At 41.7% G+C, this 20,879-nt stretch overlaps 3 protein-coding genes across 4 annotated transcripts in view; 2 read left to right on the forward strand and 1 right to left on the reverse strand.

The window, feature by feature from the left end:
• Positions 1-5,463: 5,463 nt before the first annotated feature.
• LOC142286125 (uncharacterized) lies at positions 5,464-6,575 on the forward strand. The gene is made up of 3 exons (XM_075333324.1): positions 5,464-5,942; positions 6,154-6,242; positions 6,393-6,575. Exons 1-3 carry the CDS (start codon positions 5,465-5,467, stop codon positions 6,573-6,575), a joined length of 750 nt encoding a protein of 249 aa, XP_075189439.1. The 5' UTR covers position 5,464.
• Positions 6,576-8,453: 1,878 nt separating this feature from the next.
• On the forward strand, positions 8,454-9,792 carry LOC142282192 (protein kinase C theta type-like). The gene is made up of 5 exons (XM_075332946.1): positions 8,454-8,570; positions 8,681-8,872; positions 8,983-9,111; positions 9,204-9,370; positions 9,564-9,792. The coding sequence occupies exons 1-5, from the start codon at positions 8,505-8,507 to the stop codon at positions 9,628-9,630; spliced, it is 621 nt and encodes a 206-aa protein (XP_075189061.1). The 5' UTR covers positions 8,454-8,504; the 3' UTR covers positions 9,631-9,792.
• A 2,132-nt stretch (positions 9,793-11,924) lies between these two features.
• The window catches only part of DOP1B (DOP1 leucine zipper like protein B), a 251,294-nt gene continuing 242,339 nt past the window's right edge, over positions 11,925-20,879 (reverse strand). For both annotated transcript variants that reach the window (XM_075334991.1, XM_075334990.1), the window contains exons 34-37: positions 19,290-19,345; positions 19,022-19,180; positions 17,924-18,056; positions 11,925-15,680 (exon numbers count right to left, since the gene is read on the reverse strand). In XM_075334991.1, coding sequence (XP_075191106.1) covers positions 15,426-15,680; positions 17,924-18,056; positions 19,022-19,180; positions 19,290-19,345 — 603 coding nt within the window. In that variant the 3' untranslated portion in view covers positions 11,925-15,425. The remainder of the gene's footprint in view (positions 15,681-17,923; positions 18,057-19,021; positions 19,181-19,289; positions 19,346-20,879) is intronic.

Here is a 20,879-nt window from a genome sequence, read left to right on the forward strand (position 1 = left end):
AGCATCCAAAACGCATGCATTGTGGATGCATTTTTATTTTTACAAACGCAGTGTCCAGTCTGCCAGAGGGTGCGTTCTTTTCTGTACTGCAGAGAACGCAATGTGCGCACATACCCTTAAGCTGGTGTCACACTAAACGACAGCGACAACGACGTCGCTGTTACGTCACCATTTTCGGTGACGTAACAGCGACCTTGTAAGTCGCTGTTATGATCGCTGCTTAGCTGTCAAACACAGCAGAAGCAGCGATCATAAGGTCGCTGTGCTACATGTGCAGAGAGCAGGGAGCCGCGCTTAGCGCTGGCTCCTTGCTCTCCTGCAGCACACATCGGGTTAATTAACCCGATGTGTGCTGCAGCTACATGTCACAGTTCAGAGAGCAGGGAGCCGCGCTTAGCGCTGGCTCCTTGCTCTCCTGCAGCACACATCGGGTTAATTAACCCGATGTGTGCTGCAGCTACATGTCACAGTGCAGAGAGCAGGGAGCCGCGCGCACTGCTTAGCGCTGGCTCCTTGCTCTCCTTGCTACAGTATACATCGAGTTAATTACCCGATGCATACTGCAGCCACATGTCACAGTGCAGGAGCCGGCGCTGGCAGCAAGAGCGGAGGCTGGTAACCAGCGTAAACATCGGGTAACCAGGGAAAGGTCTTCCCTTGGTTACCCGATGTTTACGCTGGTTACAGCTTACCGCAGCTGCCAGTGCCGGCTCCTGATCGCTTCATTTCGTCGCTCTCTCGCTGTCACACACAGCGATGTGTGTGTCACAGCGGGAGAGTGACGACGAAAAAATGAAGCTGGACATTCAGCAACGACCGGCGACCTCACAGCAGGGGCCAGGTCGTTGCTGGATGTCACACACAGCGACAGCGACGGGACGTCGCTGCAACGTCACAGAAAATGGTGACGTAGCAGCGACGTCGTTGTCGTCGTCGTTATGTGTGACACCAGCTTTAGGCTAGCAAGTGTTTGTTTATTTTACCTCCTAATCACCTCATGGGTGCTTTTATTTCTTCCTTCCCCTTGCTGGTCTTTCCTGCTGGTGATATTCTAAAAGTGGATCTCGCTTGGGAGTCCAGCCATATGGCCATTTGTTTATGCAGCAATTATGGTAGAAGTTATAGCAGTATTGATTTGGTGCAAATGTAAAAGGAATACTATTACTATAATAAACTGCTGTACGCTTGTATAACATGCATCTTACAGTTAGGTCCAGAAATATTTGGACAGTGACACAAGTTTTGTTATTTTAGCTGTTTACAAAAACATGTTCAGAAATACAATTATATATATAATATGGGCTGAAAGTGCACACTCCCAGCTGCAATATGAGAGTTTTCACATCCAAATCGGAGAAAGGGTTTAGGAATTATAGCTCAGTAATGCATAGCCTCCTCTTTTTCAAGGGACCAAAAGTAATTGGACAAGGGACTCTAAGGGCTGCAATTAACTCTGAAGGCATCTCCCTTGTTAACCTGTAATCAATGAAGTATTTAAAAGGTCTGGGGTTGATTACAGGTGTGTGGTTTTGCATTTGGAAGTTGTTGCTGTGACCAGACAACATGCGGTCTAAGGAACTCTCAATTGAGGTGAAGCAGAACATCCTGAGGCTGAAAAAAAAGAAAAAATCCATCAGCGAGATAGCAGACATGCTTGGAGTAGCAAAATCAACAGTCGGTACATTCTGAGAAAAAAGGAATTGACTGGTGAGCTTGGGAACTCAAAAAGGCCTGGGCGTCCACGGATGACAACAGTGGTGGATGATCGCCGCATACTTTCTTTGGTGAAGAAGAACCCGTTCACAACATCAACTGAAGTCCAGAACACTCTCAGTGAAGTAGGTGTATCTGTCTCTAAGTCAACAGTAAAGAGAAGACTCCATGAAAGTAAATACAAAGGGTTCACATCTAGATGCAAACCATTCATCAATTCCAAAAATAGACAGGCCAGAGTTAAATTTGCTGAAAAACACCTCATGAAGCCAGCTCAGTTCTGGAAAAGTATTCTATGGACAGATGAGACAAAGATCAACCTGTACCAGAATGATGGGAAGAAAAAAGTTTGGAGAAGAAAGGGAACGGCACATGATCCAAGGCACACCACATCCTCTGTAAAACATGGTGGAGGCAACGTGATGGCATAGGCATGCATGGCTTTCAATGGCACTGGGTCACTTGTGTTTATTGATGACATAACAGCAGACAAGAGTAGCCGGATGAATTCTGAAGTGTACCGGGATATACTTTCAGCCCAGATTCAGCCAAATGCCGCAAAGTTGATCGGACGGCGCTTCATAGTACAGATGGACAATGACCCCAAGCATACAGCCAAAGCTACCCAGGAGTTCATGAGTGAAAAAAAGTGGAACATTCTGCAATGGCTAAGTCAATCACCAGATCTTAACCCAATTGAGCATGCATTTCACTTGCTCAAATCCAGACTTAAGACGGAAAGACCCACAAACAAGCAAGACCTGAAGGCTGTAGCTGTAAAGGCCTGGCAAAGCATTAAGAAGGAGGAAACCCAGCGTTTAGTGATGTCCATGGGTTCCAGACTTAAGGCAGTGATTGCCTCCAAAGGATTCGCAACAAAATATTGAAAATAAAAATATTTTGTTTGGGTTTGGTTTATTTGTCCAATTACTTTTGACCTCCTAAAATGTGGAGTGTTTGTAAAGAAATGTGTACAATTCCTACAATTTCTATCAGATATTTTTGTTCAAACCTTCAAATTAAACGTTACAATCTGCACTTGAATTCTGTTGTAGAGATTTCATTTCAAATCCAATGTGGTGGCATGCAGAGCCCAACTCGCGAAAATTGTGTCACTGTCCAAATATTTCTGGACCTAACTGTATATCATTACTATTGCTATAATTATTGCTACAGGAAAAACTTCACTGTAACGCACCGCTGCTACTAGTGCACCTGCACTTTACATGACTATTAGTTTGGTTCTCCATCATCCTCTTTTTATGTATTTTTTATTGTACGTTCATTTTTCAATAAAGAAACTTTTTTTGTAACATATTGTTTGTTTCTGGGTTTAATAAAATTAGTCTGAATAGAAATGGTAGATGGGCACAATGTTTCCTCTGAGCTTTGTATTAGTGTAAGCGGGTACTAGATATAGGAGGAATAGTGTTTCTGTAGTGTTTTACCATTGTATATACATATATATGACCTTTAGGCCATATTCACACATCTGAATGTCACTGTCCAAGCACAGAGCGGCTGTGGTTGTCCTGACACAAATTCAGTAGCCTCATAGCAGTGAGTTGGGGTCAGGAGGATCCGCTGCCGCTCAGTGACAGACACAGCGGTGATCAAGCCTTAGTGACCACATGAGAGATTCAGAGAACATTATATTCATACAGGTGAGATCTTCTGAATTAGGTGACCCCCTGTAACTAATATTATATAGGATACATTTACAATAAAGGGGATTTCTCACAAAGGCAACTTTAAACTCCATGATGTCCGGGTGTAACTCTTTTCCCTCCTTTTTTGTCCATTTAATCTCTGTCTGTTGTACTGCTAACATACAAGCCTGGCCTGATGAAGACATCTGTCCCATACTGAAACGCGTCACCCCTATTCTTTTAAAAACTTCTTATGATGCTATTTTTGCCTCCCTGTTATACTCAGCAGCGCTTTTATTACCCCCCGATATTAATTTTTATACTATTTACATTGCATTATTCAAGCTAAGTGATGAATGGTATAAAAATAAGTAAAAAAAATATATATTAACCCCTTAACGACCGCGGGCAGTAAAATTACGTCCTAAATGACATAATCTTACTGCCCGCGGTCCTCCGGCGGCAGCATGCCGCGATCGGCACACATCTCAGCTGATTTTCACAGCTGAGATGTGTGCCTGCTAGGCACGAGCAGAATCGTTATCTGCTCGTGCCGATTAACCCCTTATATGGCGCTGTCAATACATGACAGCGCCATTATAAGCGCGATTGCGGTAAGCATTTACTTACCACCCGAAACCGGAAGTCACGTGACGCGATCACGTGACTCCCGATAGTTGTCATGGTAGCACAGGGTCATGTGATGACTCCTGTACTACACATGACTTGGTTTCACTTTCGCTGTGCCCGGGGCACAGCAAAAGAGAAAGACAGCGTATCTGCTGTTTACAGCCTTGTGGCTGTGATCAGCAGATACTGCAGAGCGATCGGAATGTTGATCGCAATAGCCCCCTAGGGGGACTAGTAAAATAAAAAAAAAAAGTTAAAAAATAAGTTTTAAAAAATTAAAAAAAAACAAAAAAACCTAAAAGTTCAAATCACCCCCCATTCGCCCCATTGAAAATTAAAGGGTTAAAAAAATAAAAAATATACACACATTTGGTATCGCCGCGTTCAGAAACGCCCGATCTATCAAAATATAAAATCAATTAATCTGATCAGTAAACGGCGTAGCGGCAAAAAAATTCCAAACGCCAAAACGACGTTTTTTTGTCGCCACAACTTTTGCGCAAAATGCAATAAGAGGCGATCAAAACGTAGCATCTGCGCAAAAATGGTACCGTTAAAAACGTCAGCTCGAGACGCAAAAAATAAGCCGTCATTGAGCCTAAGATCCCGAAAAATGAGAACGCTACGGGTCACGGAATATGGCGTAAAACGTGCGCCACTTTTTTCGGACAAACTTCCGATTTTTTTTTAACCCCTTATATAAAAGTAAACCTATACATGTTTGGTGTCTACGAACTCGCACTGACCTGAGGCATCACACCCACACATCAGTTTTACCATATAGTGAACACAGTGAATAAAATATCTCAAAAACCATAGTGCTATCGCACTTTTTTTGCTATTTTTCAGCATTTGGAATTTTTTTGCCATTTTCTAGTACACAATATGGTAAAACTGATGGTTTCATTTAAAAGTACAGCTCGTTCCGCAAAAAATGAGCCCTCACATGACCATATTGACTGAAAAATAAAAAAGTTACGTCTCTCAGAAAAAGAATGGCGAAAAAAAAAAACGGAAAGCGAAAAATCGGCCGGTCGTGAAAGGGTTAATTTAAATTTATTTTTGTATTGGAAAAGTTTTATTTTGGAGTTTCATGGGCTCAAATGGAAACTGATAAATGATAAAGAGACTTAATGATAACTGTTGAAAAACACAGACCTCACGGCCAGGCTCAAGTCACTGTCCCCTCTGATGTCATGTGACCTTTAGAATGTGATGATGTCACAATGCCCCTGTGATGTCATGGAACAATCATCAGAATGTTGCTGCAGCCTGAATATCGTCCATTTGTTTTCATCACTTAGTGGTTGAAGGCGATTTTCACTTGCGCTTAGCAAATTTTGGTTTTATATAAAATATAATACCGATTACTAGAAGGCCTGTTAGAAGAGCAGTTCCAGGCGCCATCCGGGAGCGCTCCAGGAGGTGGACAGGACCTTCCTCAGCCCAGAATTTCATTTATGGAGCTGAATATGGAGAGTTTGAGGAAGAGAAAGGGAGAGAGCATAGATGAGGTGCCAAAAAAAAGGAAAATGGAAACATCGGAGAGTGAGAAAGATGGCACCAGCCAAAGCCTTATCAAGGTTTCAAAGAGACCTGGAAGCCCGATACAGGAGAGTATCGTGAGCAAAAGGAAAAGGGGAGAAGTGATGGGGGAAAAAGCTGATGATGGATCCAGCGGCTCCCCCAAAGCTGACACTGAGATGAATATGGAGAGTTTGAGGAAGAGAAAGAGAGAAACCATAGATGAGGTGCCAAAAAGAAAGAGAACAGAAACATCAGAGGATGAAAAAGATGGCACCAGCCAAAGCCTTATCAAGGCTCCAAAAAGACCTGGAAGCCCGATACAGGAGAGTATCGTGAGCAAGAGGAAAAGGGGAGAAGCGATGGGGAACAAAGCTGATGATGGATCCAGCGTGTCCCCCAAAGCTGACACTGAGCAGCTGTCAGGTGAGTGCAGATCTAAGACCCCAAGAGCCAATAGGCCCTAATGTAGTAATTGACAGGATTGTGAACCTTTAGAATACCCCACCTATTGTCATTTTTGTGCCTTTTCTCTTTGATACCCCCTAATATTGTTCTACCCCAAGTTGTAATTGCTATGGAGGCCACATTAGCATTATATAGGAATAATACATCTTATTTCTCCTCTCTCCATTAGGGACAACCCCAGCTGAATCTCCCATCATTGTGACTGGACTGGAGAGCTTCAGCTTCCATAGAATCATTGGACAGGGCGGATTTGGTAAAGTAAGTATTAGGAACTGTGGTGACATTTTCTTCATATGTGTGATGTGGAGCAGTAATATGGCTCTAGGACCATTACTGCTTCACATTTTCTCATCCTGTCTCATGGCAGGACAGGCCTTTCATCCAGTTCTAATGCTCTGTATCCTCCAGGTCATGTTGGCCACACATAAGGCCTGCCAAAAACAAGTGGCAGTGAAGATGGTGGAGAAGAGGTTCATAATTGAAGAGTCAAGAGACGAAATCCTGATAGAGCGACAAGTCCTGGAGATGACTAGGAAGAGTCCATTCATTACTCGGGCTTTTTCCACCTTCCAGTCCCAGGTAAGAGGCTGATGATCTAACAGCTCTGAGTGTTCTATATATTCTATCAAGGCCAGATCTATATGGTCATCTGTGTGCAACGTTCTTCTAGGTCACTACCATAATATTACATGCTCTGATATACATCTCTCCCTCAGCACCCAGCTTTTCCATGCTATCAGAGCAAAGCATCGGAAAGCTTGGTGCTGAGGGAAAGATGTATAGCAAAACGTGGGAAAGCTGGGTGCTGAGGGGAAAAAGCCTTTTTCCCTCAGCACAAATCTTTCCCATCCTAAGCTTTTATCTTTGTCCCTCTCGTATATAACTTTCCAAATACTATAATGGCCCTTCAAATATTATAATGGCCCCCACATAGCCTTCCATAAAGTATAATGGGTCCCACATAACCCTTCATATATTATAATGCACCCTCATAGTCCTCCAAGTTTTATAATGCTCCCCCATAATTCTTCAAATATATTATGCAGCCCCCATACTATTTAATGCACCCCATAAGACTCATTGTATTATAAAGCCCCCAATAGTCTATGTATAAAGTGTCCATCATATTGTACTATGCAGCCCCCATACCATTTAATGCACCCTATAAGACTCATTGTATTATAATACCCACATATAGCCTATGTATAAGGTGTCCTTCATATTGTACTATGTAGCCCCCCATACCATTTAATGCACCCTATAAGACTCATTGTATTATAATACCCACATATAGCCTATGTATAAGGTGTCCTTCATATTGTACTATGTAGCCCCCACACCATTTAATGCACTCCCATGAGCCTCTGCCCACCGTGTACTCAATGATAATAAAAAAAATAAACAAGTCCTCACCTCTCCTCATTCCCCTGCTGCTCCATCCTCTCCTCATTCGCACGCTGCTCCGTCTTCACCTCTCCTCATTCCCGCGCTACTCCATCTTCACCTCTCCTTGTTACCCCACTGCTCCGGTCAATGTCTCTGCAGTCTTACTGAGACTCAGTCGTACTGAGATGTCGACAGCAGGCACAGGGCGAGAATGATGAAGGATGGAGAGGAGTGCTGCGCTCCATCCATTATTATTTTGTGCAATGATAGGCAAGGACGCTGGCACCGAGCTCCCCTGACTCATAGGCCCCATAGCGGCCGCGTGGTCTGCTATTACAGCGCAGCTCCTTTCTCACAGAGAGGAGACAGCTGCTTCTTTCTCTGCATGGTGGTCGCCGGACCAGGTCGCAATTGTGATCTCTGTGACCGCTATCATTACACCCCTGGCTCTGAGTCTTCTATATATTCTATCAATGCCTGTCTATATGGCCATCTGTGTGCAATGTTCTTCTAGGTCACTACCATAGTATTATATGTATTATAACATTACCACCAGTGCTCTTTATCTAGACTATACCAGTAACAGCTATTATCTCCTCTGCTTTATCACAGGACTACATGTTCTACGTCATGGAATATCTCAGTGGAGGAGACCTTAGACAATTCCTGAAACGCAATGCCCCACTTCCCATTCCAGCCACCAGGTAAGACAGAACATGGATACATTAGATGAAGATGATCGTTGTTAGGAACAATTCGGCTTTATGTCATAATTAGTCTCGTAGTTTAGTGGTTGAAATGATGGATGTTGTTTCCTTTATCATTTTTTCTCATTAGATTTATTGCCGCTGAGCTGATCTGTGGGCTGCAGTTCCTCCACTCCAGAGGCATTATACACAGGTAGGTGCAGCACGTCTTCTTCTGTGTAGACCTGGAATATAAACACTTCTATACCCTCATCCTCATGCCCCCTGTGGATACTTGATATTTCAGGCCAGAATACATCATTAGACCCGCTAATATAACAATTATCACATTTTATAAACTCTTTCCTTTACCAGAGACCTAAAACCAGAGAACATTTTACTGGACAGCACCAGTCACTTGAAGATTGCTGATTTTGGTCTTGCCGCAATGAACATCTTTGGAGATACAAAAACTTCAGATTGTGTTGGAACCTATATATACAGGGCTCCTGAGGTAAGTAATCATCTACATGTTCCTGAGTGATCATTGTGTAAAAGGCTGGACATCTCCATGTCTTCTGCTGGCTGAACAATGCTCTTATTGTCTTTTTCATGTCTTCACAGATTTTTCTACAGAAGCCCTACAACACAGCAGTGGACTGGTTCTCTGCTGGTGTGGTGTTATATGAGATGGCTATTGGTGGACATCCATTCTATAAAGGTAAATTTGATCGGACCACCATCATGGCAATAGTCAAAGATGAACCATTCTTCCCAAAGAAATTGGACCCCCAACTCAAAGCCATCATTAAGGGGGTGAGTATAAAGACACATCTAAGTAATAGAGCAGATATATGTAATGAAATACACACTGAAAATGGAGGATGACTAGAGACTGAATAATCTTCTTTATTATATCTTCCCAGCTCCTGGATAAGTCGCCAGAAAGTCGGCAAAAATTTGTGGATAATATCAGGGATCATCCATTCTTTACAGAGATTAACTGGACAGATATAGAGGAAGCCAGAGCGTGTCCACCATTCCAGCTACCCCCTGTAAGTAAATGTCCCAGAGAAGATGTGGCACAAGTACATTTCTGTTGTGTTTCTTCTTTATGAACACTGATTCTTGTATCTTCCCTCCGCAGCAAGAAGTGATGACATTATGTAAAATGAATCCTGTCCCGTCCTTCATCAAACCCATGAGACCACCAATAGCTGAAGAAGATCAAAAACTCTTCTGTGGATTTACATTTGCCAGTGATGGATGGAAGGTCATAAAACCGATACCAAAACCTGTAAAACCCCATTGCAGGTGAGTCAGTGTAAATGGGATGGGGATAGGGGGTTTTCATAGGCCCCTTCATAACTTCATGGATCTGTCAACATAGTCTAATGTGGAATCCATTTGCTTTTAGTCTGCAGGTGGTTTCCCCTCAGGACAGCCCCATTTCATGTGTCTTATTGGGATATAAGGATTCTTTCTAACCTATTGTCTCTCCCAGCAGGACATTTGGCAGTATTGTGAAGGACGCCTTCCACAGGATCTGGAGGAGAATAAAACGCTGGAAGTGAACAGCTCGGAGATCCACTGTTCACCGGTTCCTATTCCACCAGCACTAGGAGTATCCCGAGGGCCGTGACCTGCAGTGTAGCCATATCCACTCCTCTGCCCCACCATAATCAGGGCTAGGGGTTGTTGCTACATCTGCAGTGTCTGAATACAAGAAGAAGCTGGAGACCATGAAAATCCTACCAGGAGTCACTAATATGACTGCGGACCAGTATTTCTGGATGACATGTTGCCTCGTGCCCCCAGGGAAGGGCACTTATCCTTAGGCCATGGTTCCCTAGAGGTTTCCCCCACAGGGGGTTTTTCCTCTCCTGAGTGCCGATGGATAAACACAACACGAAACTGGCAACTTATCGTCCTCTGCCCTCGGTGGAGCTCACACCACTAGTGGTAGGGAGGAACATAAAATTATGTTTACCAGTAATAAACTGGATCATTCCCCATCATATACTAGTAGTAGTAGACTTATTTTGTATCTCCATGGATAAGTATTGTACAGTCCCACTTAAGAGCACAGAGTGCATGTAATGTGGTGATAACTTGTATTCACTTTTCAATGGTATTATTTTGGGTACAGCAGACATTTTGGTTAATTTTAAATCTGTTTTTGGAGGGTGGGAGGAAGAAAGAAATGCCTTACTGGTGCATTGTTTGCGTTTTTATATTATTAATTACTGACAAGAAATAATGTGTACATTTTATAGTTCTGGTTGTTACAGGTGCTTTAAAACCAATTATTATACATAAAGTTCATATCCACTAAAACAATAAAAAATAAATAAATAAAAACGGTTTGAAAAGTTAAAAAAAAAGAAAATGAATTATCTATTCTTATAAGACAGCAATGCATCTCACCCCAAAAACACGAACAACAGTTAAGTTTGGAGGAGGGAACATCATGGTATGGGGCTGTTTTCCAGCAGACAGCACTGGAAACTTCCTATAATTTAAGGAAAGATAAATGGATAAATGTACAACAATATTCTTTATAAAAATCTACTGCCATCTACCGAAATGATGAAGATGAAACAAGGATGGACATTTCAACAAGACAATGATAACAATCATACAGCCAAGGAAACTCTGAATTAGTTTCAGGGAAAAAAAATAAAGCTGCTAGAATGGCCGAGCCGATCACCAGAGCGGAATCTAATAGAAAATGTATGGAAGGAACTAAAGCTCAGGAGTTCACAGAAGCAGTCGGGACCCTCAGGATGTGAAGTGTTTGTGTGAAAGAATGTACCAAAATCATACCTGAGCAACTCGTAACTAGTGATGAGCGGGCACTACTATGCTCGGGTGCTCGGTACTTGTAATTAGTGATGAGCGGGCACTACCATGCTCGGGTGCTCAGTACTTGTAACTAGTGATGAGCGGGCACTACCATGCTCGGGTGCTCAGTACTTGTAACTAGTGATGAGCGGGCACTACTATGCTCGGGTGCTCGGTACTTGTAATTAGTGATGAGCGGGCACTACCATGCTCGGGTGCTCGGTACTCGTAACTAGTGATGAGCGAGAACTAACCTGCTCAGTACTCGTAACTAGTGATGAGTGAGCACTACCATGCTCAGATGCTCGGTACTCGTAACTAGTGATGAGTGAGCACTACCATGCTCGGTACTCGTAACTGGTAATGAGCGAGCACTACCATGCTCGGGTGCTGAGTACTCGTAACTAGTGATGAGCGGGCACTACCATGATCAGGTGCTCGGTACTCGTAACTAGTAATGAGCGGGCACTACCATGCTCAGGTGCTCAGTACTTGTACCTAGTGATGAGCGGGCACTACCATGCTCGAGTGCCCAGTACTCGTAAGTAGTGATGAGCGGGCACTCAGCTCAGGTGATCGTTACTTGTAACTAGTGACACCTGAGCATGGTAGTGCTCACTCATCACTAGTCATTACTATAAATGTAATGTAGCATTTCTGCTGAAGAGTAAATATATGGCCAGGTAAGATTTTTCTTCGCTATACCAGCTCACTTGTGGGTGTTAGCAAAGCCAGATCAATGGCGATCGGCTGATCGTTGAGCCAGCTTCCGTTTAAAAGGTTATCTATATCAACCAATCACAGCACAGCTTTCATTTTTCCAGAGCAGTTTAGTAAATGTCAGCTGAACTCTGATTGGTTGCTATGGACAACAACCCCCGATTATCCGCTAGGCCTTTCTGATAAATCCAGTGTGTAATATCCAGATATAACCTGTGGAGAATTACTGAGGTGTATATACTGTAATAACCAAAAATTCATTCACTTTTTCTCAGATGTGAAAATAAACCATTGACCAGAAATATTCGGAAAATGTTCAACTTTTATTAAACGTTTTACACGATTCTCGTGTGGATTCAGTTTCCACAAACCCACAACCGGCAAAAGTAAAAGATCCAGATATCGGATTACATTCGAGAATAAAACACAATTCACATTCCAGTGGAGAAATAAAATCATGTCAGGAATAAGGAGTCCGATTCACAGGCCTCAAGAGGAGACAAGGCCTCGTTGCTCATAGCAACCAACCATCGCTCATGGTTTTCTTTATACTGTCCAAGCCAGAAGGTGAAAGCGGAGTTGTGCTTGGTTGCTAGCAGCATGGAGGACATTATTCTGACCTCCTCTAGTGCAGTTTTTTGGTTTTCTCACAAATCTCAGATAAAATCTATTTTACGCCTTTATTTCTCATCTGCCTTCTACATTAGAAATAATTACTGCCAGAAATAATGGGGGATCCTGGTCCCAGTAAATAAATAGTAATATATGTATAAAGAAACGTCCTACAATTTTCCAATATACCTCCTGTATCAATTTTTCACAGCTTTCAAGACCTCTGTTTGCTGTCATTTAAGAACAATGGTAAGGATACATCGATATGACAGGTATAAAGCAGTGGAAAATCCACAAAATCCGCAATCCAGTCTCTGTTGCTGTTTTTGTCACAGAAAATGCAGATTTGCCGCAGATATCACCCAATACATTAGCAGATGCCATTTTTACTGCAGCCAATGGATGATATTTTGTAAAAAATGCTAGTTTTGTAAAAAGCAGCGAATTTTCCCTGAATCGTGCACGGTGTGTATACGTCTCAAGGCCGGGATAGATTTTTGGAGGTTTTTTTAAGCCAAAAAAAGAAAGATTTTGCTAATAAATAACAGCAAGCAGAGATATTGAGTAAAAAAATATAGAAAAAATAATAAGGAATTAATACTGACAATATATTGGAAAGTCTATAGCTGGAGAGCCATAGACTACAGACAATAATTTGTGCATTCTCCGCATGCTGAAACCTGTAGTTCCACAACTACTGAGACGCACTGTTTATCCACTACTGGATAACTCCTTATGAATGGCTTCAAGGTGTTGTATACATTTTTTTTTAAAAAAATTCTATAGTTTCCTCTCAGCACTATGTCCCCCCCTGACGGCATATGGATAAAACAATTATGTCTGAGAAGCAGGAAGGTTGCGAGGGGCATCAGGCTGGGAGGGAAGCATAGATTTTTTTTTATTTTTTTTTTATAATTCATGCAACCATTAATAAGGGGTTGTCCTTTAGTTTCACCACTATTGCCTTTGTGATATTATTCCTTAATATTACAATGTAAAATCCTATCAGCTAATTATTATGACCAACAACTCAACATAATAAATAGACAATATACTCATAATCTCTTTGGAATTTTTTTTGTTAAATAACCAAGAAAATATTTACTGCGGTCATTGATAGTTTCTGGTTAAAATGAGAAAGGGAAAAAAAAAAGCAGCACTGAAGTATAAGGAAAAGATTGACAGTTTCATGTGGCCGTAACATGAGAAAAATGTTAGAGGGGTTGTCCGGTGAAACCAAAAAGGACAACGCAGATCCACAGGACAGGTGATAGCTTGTTGATCGGTCAGGGTCCTATGATGATGTATGGGGATAGAAGGATCATTGTGTCAGCCGTATGCATGAGACAATAGGCGATCGTCAATAGACTTGTATGTAGTTGATTGGCGGTCATATTTGACCAGAAATCTACTCATTGAAATGAGCCTTAAAGGGGTCGTCCAGTGAAAATATGTTATCACCTAAAAATTGCATTTTAACTTACATGCATTTTACCGGCTCCCAATAGAAGCAGTTGCGGAAAAGAGAGGGGCAACATGGTCTTTAAGAGCCCAATGAGTGTGACTTTTCTACAAATCACATCCACTTTGTTGAAATGTTAGGGTTTGTGCCCACGATCAGGACCCGCTGTGTCCAAGCCACGGTGGGTCCTGACCTGCGGTGCCGCCAGTCTCCTCTGCAGGAGACCACAGCTGCTTGTGCCCATGATCCAGGCTCGGGCAGTTGCACTCTCTCTTTTCTGTCCTCCCTACCGAGAACACTCTCAGCTCTACAGCAAATAATTGACATGCTGCGGCTTAGGAAGCCGCATCGCAGGTCACTTTACACTCCAGGAAAAACAAGCACAGTGGGCATGGGATTTCTATAACTCCCATCCACTGTGCTTGTACTGTACAACACATCAGCAGGACTCATCATAAGGTGATGGAAGGTTTGAGGTTTAATAGGAGAGCGTATCAGCACCGGGTACTAAGTTGTAAATGGAGGCTTAATGCGGCCACTGTTGATTGGTTAAGGTGCCCATATATTTTAAAGAAAAATTGTCAAAATCTGCTGATTACCTTGTGTACAGGGGAGTCAGGAGTGACCTGTAATTTTACCTTTATGACTTTACTATCTACAGTGGCAGCAATATATCCCATAGCTTAGAAACATCAAGCAGTCTTTAAAGGGTTATTCCCAAATTGTCAAGTCATAAAATATTGGATACCTTACTGATCATTGGGTATCCGACTGGTAGGACCCCTATAAATCCTTAAAATGTGGCTCTACAGCACCCAGTCTTGTATGGAGCAGAGGTTGCACGCTTGATCTTCATTCTTTGTGTATGGGATTACTACTATTTCAGGCATGCCCAAATACAAAAGATGGAGAGAGTGCATCTCCGCTCCTGGGGCACTACCCTCCACTTACTACCAATTCACAAAAGATCTGTATATTCTCTATGACTGGTTGCTAGAAACATGGTGTGTGACAAAATAATCGAATGGTACTTAAGAGTTCAGATTTTCTGAAAACCTCCTTTTCTACTTAAAGAATAATGCACCAAATGCATTTTTCACTGATTGGTAAGATACAGTATATTTTCAATGTTCAATGGCCGATGAATGGGGATCAGGCAAGAACAATACCGATCTCCTTCTAATTCCTAAAATGAAAAGTCTAGCCCGTCCTCTGACCATGCGCCATGTTAGACGATGCAACCCAACTTACTTGAACGGGGGGGGGGGAGGAAGTCCTAAGCTACAAATGGCGGTTACTTCTTGGAAGCAAAGATGAAGGAGCCGCTGCGTTGCGATAATAATTGCGGCACCTTCATTCTTGTGAGTGGTGAGGTCCCAGATCCAAACCAATGATGGATCGAATTAATACATTTTCAATAAAAGTGGATTACACATTTGCTTTGGAAAATCAAACAACGGCTCATCAGCTGCCTCCATTTTGCCTTTGCGCTCTTCTATACTAATCTTCCCCGATGCTTCTGTGCTCCTTGTACTTTGGCCGATCTATCTTATTTCGGAATATTTTACATAAAATATAATTACAAATTCATTGCGATATCCTAGCGAAATATCTTTATCATATATATTTATACTGGCATTATCTATAATGTCTATAGACGTTCCTCCTTCATATAGTGGCAGCGTCGACAACGAAATGCTCGTATTACAGGATCTGCACACCGCAGACACATTAACTTGACATGCTATCCAGGAAGTCAGACTCCACGTTTTCTTCCAGATCCCTGAGGACCCTTGTAGTGTCTTCTACTGGGTATTCCACAGAGATGTCCAAATTCAGAGAATGGCCCGATCCCTTTCCCTTTGCTTTGAATACAAAGCTGAGAGTCCGGAAAAATGGCATCAGCTGCGTGATCTTGGATATAGAACGGAGATTAAGGAGTGGGAATTCAGTTCTCTTCAGACTTGAGGTTTCCGGTACGAATTCCTGAGGGAGAAGTTAAAAACAATTAAGTACAAGGGCGGAGATGTGACTCAACTGGGACCTCAGCCGGTATTAAAGGGGTTCTCCGGTGAAAACAAGTCATCACCTATCCAGAGGATTGTTGATCGGTGGTGGTCTGACCTCTGGGAGCCGCAACTATCTGCAGAACATGGCACTTTTAATCCTAATAGAAATTGGTATTGCAATAAAAAACAAACAGGGTCTTATATTATTTTATGCTCCAAAAGATGCACTATGGCTTATGTTTAGGGGATGTCTTATCTCTTGCCATGAACAACCACCAACATTTATCCAAATCTAATCAGGTCATCACATTCTGGAACATCAACATTTTGTGTTCATCCTATTACTGGGTCAGATGTACATTTTCTTCTCGGATCTGCTGTTTTCATGGTCCAGTCCTATAGTAGTGGGTACATACCATATGTACAAAGGTTTAAATTACCTGCTTAAGTTTATTATTCTCGATGTACTGCTAAGTTTACCCCCCCCCCCCAAAAAAGTAGACACCACCAAAAAGAATCCCACTTACCAGACCCCATACCATTAGTTGGCAAGTGAATGGGCTCTCACATACAAATCTGCATCACGGTCAGGTCCTCCTGTGTTCTACAGCAGTTGGCTCCCCCTGGTGACTGGAAGCAGTATCACTCATGTGGAGCGATACTGACACCTGATCTGTTTAAGCTGCAGTGCAATGTAGCTAGAATGGAGAGGGACCTTACAACGATACAGATCTCTGTGTGAGAGCCAATCCACCAATCGGCACTTGTGAACTGTAATTGTTTGGGGTCTTGTGAGTGCAATTTTTTTTTTTGGGGGGGAGGGGGGAGGTGTCTGCCTTCTTTAATGAAGAGTACTGCTGTATTCTTTAACTTTTTTTTAGGTGCTTGGACACTTCCTTATGGAACTGCAACTAGGGTTCATTTTTGGAGTAGGGCTTATATGTTAAGCATACACAAAAAAGACCCTAAAATCCTACTGTGGCTTATTTTCGGGGTAGGTCTTATTTTTGGGGAAAATCAGGAGGAAAAATCATATAGATATAAATCCACAGCAAATGTGTTGAATTTACAAAATATATAAATGCCAAGTGGGACAAGTAATACCAAAGATACAGTTCAGCATAAAAAAATCTTTCCGGATAATGACCTGGACTGTGTGTGAGAGAACGGTCAGCCATGTTGTGCTGAGCAGACATGAGCAGACATAAGCAGTCATGTTGTACTCAGATCCTTTGACAACTCGAGCAGATTAACTTTACAACTAATGAGATAAATAAGCGAAAGTTCTCCCTGGAATGGAGCTATAAAAATGTCCTCAGTGTCATTTAGCAAAAATAGAGAAAAGCCATAAAACGCTAACTGAAGCCGCCTCAGGGCGATAAGAATACATATGTGGTGTCTTGTGATAGGAATTAGTGAATAGATACAGAAACCAGGTGGAGAGGCCTGTCAATATGGAAGAGTTATGGGCGCATGCTAAAAGTCGTGATGTGATTAATAGGAACATGGAGATTTATGGTTTATAACGGAATTAGATATTGATGTGTATGTATACTGACATGCACTCTCGTCTCAAGCCTCCATTTTTTTTGAAGCCCGCACCGCAGACATCTTCAGAATGGCCAGTGCTTCACTGCCCGCAGCGAGCACCAGCACAGAGCTGCAGCCCATGGTGAGCATCGCTGTACTCCAGCACCGCCTCTGCCTTCTGTGACCCCTCTCCACCACCGCTGCCACCCCACCTCCCGACTTATAAAACGGACGCCATATTTTTATTTTTACCTTTTTTCATCTCTAAATTTGAGGTGCGTCTTATAAAATGAAAAATACGGTACACTGTGGAACTTCCAAGCATGGTGCTCAGCATTTGCCAGGCACCTCATAAACAATGAATGGGGTATAAAAATGCTATGTGAGGTGGTCAGGCCCGCGCACATCAGCAAGAACAGAGAGGTGATAACTTGTTTTCACCAAAAAAACCCATCATTAATGGTTTATGGCATTTATTATCTATCACCTGTGTAACCACTGGTGGTCCAACCGTTAGGACCCTCACATATTCTGTGAACGAAGCTCACAGAGTCCCCTGTATGAATGAAGCTGTGGTTACAGTCACAATTCTGCTCTATTGAGACCCTCATTCTTAAGATCAGCAGTCGGAACCTCCATTCATCAAATATAGAAACTTCACTATCAATTGATATTAGAGAGGCTACCTACCCCGAACCGCACTCTCATCAGATCGAGGATGCGGACCACGTGAGGTTTACATTCCTGGTGATTATCCACCACGTCGGCTGTTGGCACCAGACACGACTCGGCATCCACTTCTGGAACAAAAGCCCATCTGTACCTGATGTACAAGACAGAAATCATGCCGAATTATGTCATTTTCATAATTTAAATGTTCTTCTCATACATCAAATTACCAATCATCGATATTTGGCTTATATCTATTAAGGGGTCCACTGAGACTTTAAGGGTTTTGTCATAGTAGACCTTTATCCATACTGGTACTCCACCACTGGGACCAGCACCATTCACTAAAGGGGACCCAAAGGGAGGAGGATCCATGGTACTGACTCTGTTCAATGCTATTGGGCTGATGGAAACAGCTGGGCGCGCACGTCACGTCCTCCGTCCGTCCCATAGACTATGTATGGAGCAGCACCAAGCGTGCTCGACCACAGTTTCCTACAAAGTTCTCAGTACGGGATCCCCAAGGAGCTATTATTTATCACCTTTGCTGTAAACAGTTATGATGTCTATAGCGGGGCAGTAGCCTAAACGTTTTGGCCTATCCTTAGGATCCGTAGGGAGTATAGCCTGCAGTTTTATAGACAATGCATTAATATAGAACACAACGGCAAAGGTATACACATGATCTGTGCTCCTATAATGACGTATAATGCTACTTGCATGGTAATATAATCTGGATATATGGAACCATTTTACTATACAAATGAGTATTGCACTCGTCATGTGCGGTGTGTACAGAATCACCACTGTTGTTGCAGCCACTCATTGTTTGGATTATGCATTTAAATCTTCTATAAAAGCGTTTTTTTGTACATCTTCATAGGATAAACCTTAAACGTCTGGTTGGTCAGGACTAAAAATGAGGGGGTCTGGACCCTTGAGCTCTGTAGAAGTATTCAATTCTTTATACATATACAACAATTTTTTTTTTATTTTATACCTAAGGTAGAAATAGGCATGCTGACCCATGGGAGTCTTTAACCCTTTTTACCTTGTATTTTTCAATAAAAATCTAAAACAAGAGTGTTAATAAGTGACACTCCGCATTCGAGGACCTACATCTGGAACAGAGGCATTTTATCCGGAGGGAATGACAGCGCTGTGTCCAGGAACTTGCAAGCCGATAGATACAAGTCCAGGCAGTTTTGGTGGATTTCCGCATACACAGGGCCGTTGCTCTCAGTCGCTGCCGCCTTCTGCTTATTTGCTTTAGTATTCCTGCAAGAAATAATAATACACGACCAAAGGAAAATCGATGAAAATCAATATATCCATGAGAGAATTGTGGAGGAGCAAGTGAGAAACCGTGAAATCAAGGTGATCTTACTTTGTTGTGGTCTCTTCTTCCATCAAATCATCTTGTAGTTGGACAAACGCGTGGATCTGAAGACAAGAAGATCATTTCATACAGACCGGCATCCACTATTAATATGTATTCCAAGCCCATACACGGATGAATTGCATGCAACTCCTTTATGAAGTTCTTAGCACTCCAAACCCATTTCAAACAAGTATTCAGGAGACCGTCCAGGAGATAATGATTTGGGGATTGTTATAATGGGGACATTAATATTGACATTGTTATTACAATAAAGAAAGTCTCCAAAAATATATTAAAATTGCCATTACATAATTCAAACAGCAACTGGTTCTAGTCACGTGCCAGGATGGTCTGCAGCCTGAAGACAAACAGCTCCAGAGATCTGTGTCTCAACTGACAGTGGAGCAATATCGTAAGAACAAGCACAGTACCACATTGAGTCGAAAACGGCTGTGGCGTTAGACGAAATCTATTTTTTCTCCAGCGTCGGTCCTCCGTGCGTCGTAAGACAAGGAGTAGATTTGTTCTCTAGCGACAGACTTCCCCGGAAGCTCACTCGTGAGTGTGTTTACAATACAGCTCCTCTGTCAGTTGAGACACAGATCTTAGGAGAGTAATAATAGATATACTAGACCGAAGGAAAAATTTAACATTTTTAATATTTTTAAATTTTTATTTACTTCTGATGGACAGTCCTAAAAAAACAATCTAATAAAATTAAAATAAATCGGTACCAATACTAGTGCAATTATCAATATACAGCCAATCAATTTCCATAAATATCCATACTTTGGACTATATATAAAAAAACAAAAGTTTAAGTTTTTTCAAACACACACACACACATACATACATAATACATACACACGCACACATATATATATAATATAATATATTATAATATTATATATAATATATATATATACATATATATAATATGTGTATATATATATATATATTTATTATGTGTATATATATATATATATATATATATAATATGTGTGTGTATATATATATATATATATATATATATATATATAATATAATATATATATATATAATATGTGTATATGTAATATAATAAATATATATATATATATATATATATATATATATATATATATATATATATATATATATATAATTTATATATTAGGACAAAAAAGACCAGTCGCACACTGAAAAAAACTAAATAAATTCTGCCTTATACATAAGTGGAGGTACTTAGAATATTATAATGGTCATTGTATTACCAGCCCAGCGCCCCTTCACGGCACCCTCCTTTGCTGGGTCCTACTCTACACTGCATCTCCTCTGGGTTTTAAAAATCTACAAGATCAGCCAGTGGACAAAAAGGAGGCTAATGAAGCAGCCAGGAGCTGGGGTGCAAATCCAGCAAACAGAGCACCACTCCCTGTTATATGCTTTAAACAATAGAAAAAAGAGAATTTTGTTACTTACCGTAAAATCTTTTTCTTATAGTTCCGTATTGGGAGACCCAGACCATGGGTGTTTAGCTTCTACCTCCGGAGGACACACAAAGTACTACACTCAAAAGTGTAGCTCCTCCCCCTGAGCTTATACACCCCCTGGTGA

This window comes from Anomaloglossus baeobatrachus, chromosome 2, assembly GCF_048569485.1.
Source record: "Anomaloglossus baeobatrachus isolate aAnoBae1 chromosome 2, aAnoBae1.hap1, whole genome shotgun sequence".
In the NCBI taxonomy this organism is placed as follows: domain Eukaryota; kingdom Metazoa; phylum Chordata; class Amphibia; order Anura; family Aromobatidae; genus Anomaloglossus; species Anomaloglossus baeobatrachus.